We start from the raw sequence: 8490 nt of genomic DNA on the forward strand, positions 1-8490 counted from the left end.
GTCTCGAACCTGCGAGCTCAGGCAATCCACTCACCTCAGCCTCCCAAAGGCGCAGGATTATAGGCTGAGCCACCGAGCCCGGCTTAGACCTTCATTTTAAGTTATTTTTATTTGAGTCGGAGTCTTACTCTGTCGCCCAGACTGGAGTGCAGTGGCCCATTCCCGGCCACCACAGCCTCAACCTGCTGGGCTCTGGCGATCCTTCCACCTCAGCCTTCCAAGTAGCTGGAATTACAGGCGTGCGCTACCACGCCCGGCTAATTTTTTGATTTATTGTAGTGATGAGGTCTCGCCAAGTTGCCCAGGTGGGTCTCGAACCCCTGGGCTCAGGCAATCCACTCACCTCAGCCTCCCAAGGTGCGGGATTACAGGTTGAGCCACCGAGCCCAGCTTTTAAGTTATTTTTTAAAAGCCATAATGAGTAAAAAAAAAAAAAGAAGAAGAAATTTCACCTCATGTAGACATCAAGAAGAAAACTGCATTTTGAAAGCTGTCTGAATGAGACAAGGTAAGCAGCTGACACCCTGAGAAAAGGAATAAACTCTAGGACTCAAGAGAGCTGTCATGAGTAAAGGTACTCAAAGTATCAGGTAAACTCTGCACTTGCTTATGTTAAAAAAAAAAAGTAAAACTGATCAGGTCAAAAAAGAATTCCACTTTCTGACTGGATGCACAGAGGCTCATGCCTATAATTCCAGCAGTTTGGGAGGCCAAGGCAGGAGGATTGTTTGAGCCCAGGAGTTTGAGACAGCCTGGGCATCATAGCAAGACCTTATTATCTTATGAAGAATATTGTCAGAAAAAATGGTGCTGGGCATGGTAGCATGCGCTTATAGTCTCAGCTACCCGGGAAGCTGAGGCAGGATTTCTTGGGCTCAGGAGGTATTATCTCCTGTGATCGTGCCACAGCACTCAAGCCTGGGTGACAAAGTGAGACCCTGACTCAAAAAAAAAAAGATTCCCACTTTCTGAGAAGGCCTTTAAAAATTGTATCTTATATCTCAATTACCCTGAAGGCTTGTTAAAATAAGGATTGCCAGGCCCTAAGAATCTGCATTTCTAACTTCTAACTAGTTCCTTGGTAACACAAACCCAAGAACTTCCTTGAGGCACTTCAGTTGTCAGAGGCAGCTGCACAAAAGCTCAGGCCTTCAGAGAACATTCATTTCTTTGGTTCCTAAGCAGTTATAACCACCCTTTTTTTGTATGAAATTTCAGGACTAGAGGAGACCATGCATTGGAGAGTGTGAACAATCAGAAGGTAAAATTGCTTGGGATGGAGGATGCCAAGACTTCTTCAGAAAAGCACATTGTGGCATGTGCCTGTAGTTCCAGCTACTCAGGAGGCTGAGGCAAGAGGTTTGCTTGAGCCCAGGAGTTTGATGCTTCAGTGAGCTATGATTATGCCTGTGAATAGTTACTGCACTCCAGCCTGGGCAACAGAGTAAGATCCCATCCCTAAAAACAAAACAATAACAAAAAAAACCCCAAAATAAAATAAAACAGAAAAGTTAAGAAAGCTAGATATGAGAGAGATTATAAACATTCCTCAGTTCTATATGGTTTGGAATAGCTGCTGCTTGCTCAGTTTCTCACACTTCCCTTGAAGGAAAACAGGATTCTTAAAGCATCAAACAGCATATGTGCTCTATGGTTTGTACATCAGGATGGGAGATCGCTAAAATGCATATAAAAAATGAATGACTTCTACAGAGTTCTGTCATTTAGCCATTAATTTTTTACCAGGTGCCTACCACGTGGCAGACCCAATGGGCTCTAAAAACTCAAAGATGTACAAGGTCAGGGATGGGAACATTTAGCAGAGTAATGTATTTTGGTTCAAGTCAAGGAAGATCTTTGCTTGATAAACATTTAAGCTGAGAACTAAAGAACTGAGTCATTACAAAGAGGGGAACAAATCTTTTCTGTATCTATATTCCCTCTCATCTAATCTCACAGCTTAAAATTCCAGCTATAGGTTGATGACACCTAAATTTCTATCTCCAGACCTCTAAACCTCTCCCCTAATTTCCAGACTTTTATATCAAATTTCCAACTCTTAGTGTATAAAATAAAAGCCAACTGTAACATGTTTCCCAAAACTATTCTTTACAGAATCCTCCCATCTCTAATGGCATCCTATCTTTCTAATCTTTTTGCCAAAAACCTTGGAGTCATCCTTGATCTCTCTCTTTCACACACTATATCCAACCCATCAGCAAATCCAGAGGACGTGACCTTTAAAATGTTCCCCAGAATTTATTTCTTCCCCACCTTTACTGACTAGGGTGTCTCATAAGATTGCAATCAAGTCATGGGCTAGGGGATGTAGTCCCTGCCTGTAAGATGGCTTACTCACATGGCCATTGACTATAGAGAGACTTCTGCTCCTCTCCCATGTGATCCTCTCCATAGCAGCGGGTTTTCCCCACAGAGAGTGACTAAGATGGAAGCTGTGATATCTTAAAATGTATAACTTCTTAATCTTAGACATAATATACTATGATTTCTACCATCTATTCTACTGATCGCACAGAGCATACCTGGTGCATTATTGGAAGTTACTATGCCAGAGTATGAAAATCAGAAGGCAGGGATCATTGGGAACTACCTTGGTAGTTGGATACCACACTTGACTTTCAGGACATTAAGTCCTCTCTACACTTCTCAGCCTCCCAAGTAGCTGGGACTTCATAGCTGGCATATGCCACTATGCCCAGCTAATTTTTTGATTTTTTTGTATAGACAAGGTTTTGCTATATTGTTCAGGCTGGTCTCAAACGCCTGGGATCATGCAGTCCTTCCTCTTTAGTCTCCCAAAGTGCTGAGATTACAGATGTGAACCACTGTGCCTGGCAGAAACCCACTTTAAAAAGATTAAAACTAATAATTCATCAAGGTTGGAAGATATAAGATACATTAAAAAATCAATTGTTGCCGGGCTTGGTGGCTCAGCCAGTAATCCCAGCACTTTTGGAGGCCAAGGCGAGTGGATTGCCAGAGCCCGTGGGTTCGAGACCAGCCTGGGCAACTTGGCGAGACCTCATCTCTACAATAAAATAAAAAATAGCTGGGCATGGTAGCGCATACCTGTAGTTCCGGCTACTTAGAAGGCTGAGGCAGACAGATAGCCGGAGTCCAGCAGATTGACGCTGGGGTGGCCACGAGCGTGCGTGCCACTGCACTCCAGTCTGGACGAAGGAGTGAGACTCCAACTCAAAAAAAAAAAAATCAATTTCACTGGGTGTGATGGCTCATGCCTGCAATCCCAGCACTTTGGTAGGCTGAGGTGAGAGGATTGCCCGAGTCCAGGGGCTCAAGACCAGCCTGAGTAATTTGGCGAGACCTCATCTCAACAGAAAAACTCAAAAAATTAGCCAGGCATGGGAGCACGCATCTGTGGCTCCAGCTACTTGGAAGGCTGAGGCAGAAGGATCACCTGAGCCCAGCAGGTCGAGGCTGTGGTGGCCAAAAACATGCCATCGCGTTCCAGCCTCAGAGACAGAGTGAGATTCCTACTCAAAAAAAAAAAAAATTCAATTGTATTTCTGTACTTGAACATTCTGAAAACTTGAACAATCTGAAAACTGAAAAGCTACTTCTAAAATTAATATGGAATTATAAAGAATGCAGAATAGCCAAAATAATCTTGAAAAAGAAGAACAAAAGAGACACATACGCCCAACTGCAAAACTTATCAAAAGCAACAGTAATCATTTACAGTGTAATACAGGTTGAAGATCCTAACTCTGAAAATTTGAAATCCAAAAGGTTCCAAAATTTGAAATGTTAGGACTGCTGACATGATGCTCAAAGGAAATGCTCACTGGAGCATTTCAGATTTTCAAACTAGGTTGCTCAACTGGGAAGTATAATGCAAATATTTCAAAATCCAAAATACTTCCGGTCCCAAGCATTTTGGATAAAGGATACTCAACCTATTGGCATAAGGATACACAAACAAATAAATAAAATATACCTAAGAGATGACAGAGATGATAATAAACCAAGTCCATACCTCTCATCATATATAAAAATTTACTCAAAGTGAATCAGAGGCCTAATGTAAGAGCTAAAACTATAAAATTTTTAGAACAAGACATAGGTATAAGCCTTCATGCACTTGAATTTGGCAATGAATTCTTAACTATGACACCAAAAATACAAGCAACAAAAGAAAAATTAGATAAACAGAATTTCATCAAAATTAAAAACTTTTATGCATCCAAAGTCACTTTCAAGAAAGAGAGAAGACAACTCACAGATGGGAAGAAAATACAAAATATTTGTAAATTATAAATCTGGTAAGAATCTAGTATACAGAATACAGAAAGAACTCTTACAGCAATAACAACAGAGACAAATGGCTCAATTAAAAAATGGACAAAGTCTTTGAATATACATTTCTCCAAAGACTATATACAGATAGGATGGGTGCAGTGGCTCACACCCGTAATTCCAACACTCTGGGAGGCCAAGGCAAGAGAAATGCCTGAGCCCAGGATTTCCAGACCAGCCTGGGCAATGTGGCGAGACCCTATCCCTACAATTAAAAAAAAAAAAAATTTGCCAGACATGGTGATATGCACCTGTAGTCCCAGCTACTTGGGAGGCTGAGGCAGAAAGATCGCCCCAGCCCAGAAGGTTGAGGCTGTGATAGCCATGATCATGCCATGGCACACTCCAGGCTGGGCGACAGAGTGAGACTCCAACTCAAAAATAAAAAAAATAAAAAAGAATTTATACAGATGGCCAATAAGCACGTGAAAAATATGAAAAGATACTCTACATCATTAGTCACTAGGAAAATGCAAATCATAATGAAATCACACCATGATACCACTTCATACTCAGTAGGTTGGCTATAATTTTTTTTAAAAAGGAAAACAAGTGTTGATAAGGATGCAGAGGAATTGCAAACTTCACAAATCACTAGTGGAAACATAAAATGATGCAGTTGCTTTGGAAAACAGCTTGGCAGTTTCTCAAATGATTTAACACAGAGCTACCATATGATCAGCAATTCTAATTTAGGTATATGCCCAAGAGAAATGTACAAAAACTTGCACACAAATGTTTACAACAGTGTTATTCATACAATAAAAAAGAAAAGAAAATCACACAGATGTCCATCAACTGAATGGATAAACAAAATGTTTTGTCTATAAAATGAAATACTATGTGTCCCTAAAAAGGAATGAAGCACTGATATGTGAATAAAATGCAAGAACCCTGAAAACATTATGCTAAGTAAAAAAAGCAAGTCACAAAGAAAACACACACTCATGTATTCCATGATTCCATTTATATGGAATGGCCAGAATAAGCAAATTTATAGAGACAGAAAGCAGATTAGTGGTTGCTTAGGGCTGGGGTGTATAGAGAGATGTGGGTGATATTTAAAGGGTACAGAATTTCTTTTTGTGATGATGGTTTAATATTGACTCTGATGATGGTTGTGTATATACCAAATTCCACTGAATTGTACACTTTAAATGAGTGAACTGTATAGTACATGAATTATATTGAGATATAGCTGTTTTTTTTTAAGTTCCCGTATATTCAGGAAAGCCAATAATTGAAGAATGGTACAGAACATCAAGAACTAGTTTTTTTAGAACCAACCTTGAGCATCTTACAAGTTAGATGGCAAAAAAGAAGCTATATAAATGGACATAACTTGAGTTCTTAAACTGGCTGACACGAAGTACTAATGCTACTCCTCTGATGTAATTTTGCAATTCATTTTTCCTACCACTTCTGGTCCTGGGCAACTACAGACAGACTTTTTCTTTTTAAAAATTTTATAGAAATTGGGTATGAGTCAGTTTTTTTTTTTGAGTTAGAGTCTCACTCGGTCACCTAGACTGGAGTGCAGTGGCCACTCCCGGCCACTGCAGCCTCGCCTGCTGGGCTCCGGCAATCCTTCCGCCTCAGCCTTCCGAGTAGCCAGAATTACAGGCATGCACTACAACGCCCGGCTGAGTCAGTTTTAAGAGGAGATATATATATATTTGGCAGAGTTAGATACGAAGCACAGACAACATGTATGTAAAAGGCTCTAGTACTGTGCCTGGAATAAAACAGGCAATAAACATATGGCACTATTATTACTATAATAATTCTTTCTGGAATAATTAAGGTTCTAAGACACTCCTGATTCTTAGTATTCAATGTATGTGAATTTCAGATTATTTATTCAAAACAGGTTTTGAAGAACAGAGAACCAGAGGGCATGAAGCGTCTCAAGAAATAATTGAGAAGAGAAGGAGTTAAATGATTGTTCAGGTTGTGCTTTATGAGCTATATTTGGGCTAAAACGTTTGAGATGAGTGGTGCTTTCATGTTTATGTCACAGTTCACATTCAGCAGTCACAGGCAAGCCAGTACATACCAGTCTGCATAGGATTAACTACTTGCTCCGGCTGGAAACAAAAGTTGGTATCTTCTGGCCAGTTCTGGCTGTTTTGATATTCCTGGTAGGCTATTTCCTCTTCAAGGAATTTAGTTTGTGATCCTTAAAATGGAGGCATAAAACAAAAGTTACAAGGTACCACTGTTTTCTCCTCTACTACAGTGGTGTTTCTACAAAGTATTACAGCTAGTACAATATAACACAATCCTATCTAGCTAGTGCCTTTCAAGAAAACTTTTTTTTTTAATTGAAAGGGAGAAGAAGTCAGGTGCCTGCAGTCCCAGTTACTCAGGAGGCTGAGTGAGGTGGATTGCTTGAGCCCAGGAATTCAAGGCTGCAGCGCATTATAATTGCGCTTGTGAATAGGCACTGTACTCTGACTTGGGCAGCATAGTGAGACTTCATCTCTAAAAAAAATAAATAAAATATAGAAGGAAATAAAGTATCAGCAGTATAAGACTTAATTAAGGTTAAAAAACCACTATACAGAACAACTTCTGATTATGTAGGAATGAAGAAGTTACTGATGCCTCTATATAAAAGAACAAATATAAAATTGGATAAAATTATCAAAAGCAATCATTTCAGGACTGATAGATCTGAAAGAAAACGAGACCTAAACAAATGGGAAGATATACCACATTCAGGAATGGAAGACCCAATATTGTTAAGATTGCAATTCTCGAACGGATAGATTCAGCCAATTACAATTAAGATCTCAACAGAATTTTTTAAAAAGATATCAACAAACTCATTCCATAACTTATTCAGGAATGCAAAAAACCTAGAATATCCAAAATAATTTTTAAGAAACACAAAGTTGGAGGATTTAACAGTACCTGTTTTCAAAAGTTACTATAAATGTACCAACTCAGTGTGATACTGACTACACACTTACATAAATGGAACAGAACAGAGTTTAGAAAGATCCTACACAGTTAGGGTCAATTGGCTTTCAACAAAGTTGCCAAGTGTAATTCAATAGGGAGAGGACAGTTTTTCAACAAATGGTACAAAAAAACTGGGCATTTATCTCATATCATATGCAAAAGCTAACTCCTAATGGATCAAAGACCTAATAAAGCTTGCTTAATACTTTATTATGAAAACATTTTAAAAGACAAAGAACTGATATAAGAGTTAACATTTTGAAACCCTGTAAAATAAGGTGAGGGGATTGTCTAAGTCCACAGGTTCAAGAACAGCCTGGGCAACTTGGTGAGACCTCGTCTCTACACTAAATCAAAAATATTGGCCGGGCATGGTAGTGCATGCCTGTAGTTCTGGCTACTTGGAAGGCTGATGTGAAAGGAAGGCCTGAGCCCAACAGGTCGGCGCTGGGGTAACCATGAGCATGCCACTACACTCCAGCCTGGGCAACAGAGTGAGACTCCAACTCAAAAAGAAAAAAAAATTAACAAAAAAATCCCCTGTAAAATAAGGAGGAAATCTCTGTGTCCTTGTACTTGGCAAAGATTCCTTAGACAAGTAACCAAAAGCACCATCCATAAAAGAACAAAATGGATTAGACATTATCATTTAAAACTGTTGCTTTTCAAAGATACCATTAAGAAAATGAAAAGAGAAGTCACAGGCTTCAAGAAAGTATTTGCAAACCATGAATCTGATAAAAGACTTGTATGTAGAAGACATGAAAGTTTCCTACAATACAATAAGATAAACTCAATTTAAAAATGAGCAAAATACTTCAATAGATATTTTACCAAAGAAAATATACAATGAGTAATACGTGCATGAAGGAAACTCATCATCATTAATCCCTAGGAAAATGCAAATTAAACCACAATGAGATGCTACTATGCAAACGCTAAAATGGCTGTAATCAAAAAGACATATTGAGGATGTGGAGAAACTAGAATTCTCTTAGATTCCTGGAGAGAATGTACAGCTACTTTGAAAAACAGTTTGAGCCAGGCTCGGTGGCTCAGCCTGTAATCCCGTGCCTTTGGGAGGCTGAGGTGAGTGGATTGCCTGAGCCCACGGGTTCGAGATTCGCCTGGGCAGCGAGACCTCATCTCTACAATAAATCAAAAATCAGCCGGGCGTGGTAGTGC

At 39.5% G+C, this 8490-nt stretch overlaps 1 protein-coding gene across 1 annotated transcript in view; it reads right to left on the reverse strand.

Annotated features, from left to right (window-relative positions):
- The window catches only part of MAP4 (microtubule associated protein 4), a 144316-nt gene that overhangs the window by 63561 nt on the left and 72265 nt on the right, over positions 1-8490 (reverse strand). The window contains exon 4 of the mRNA XM_021719181.1: positions 6395-6517. Coding sequence (XP_021574856.1) covers positions 6395-6517 — 123 coding nt within the window. The remainder of the gene's footprint in view (positions 1-6394; positions 6518-8490) is intronic.

Source organism: Carlito syrichta, unplaced genomic scaffold (assembly GCF_000164805.1).
Source record: "Carlito syrichta isolate Samal-C Ts95f unplaced genomic scaffold, Tarsius_syrichta-2.0.1 Scaffold314290, whole genome shotgun sequence".
Classification (NCBI taxonomy): Eukaryota; Metazoa; Chordata; class Mammalia; order Primates; family Tarsiidae; genus Carlito; species Carlito syrichta.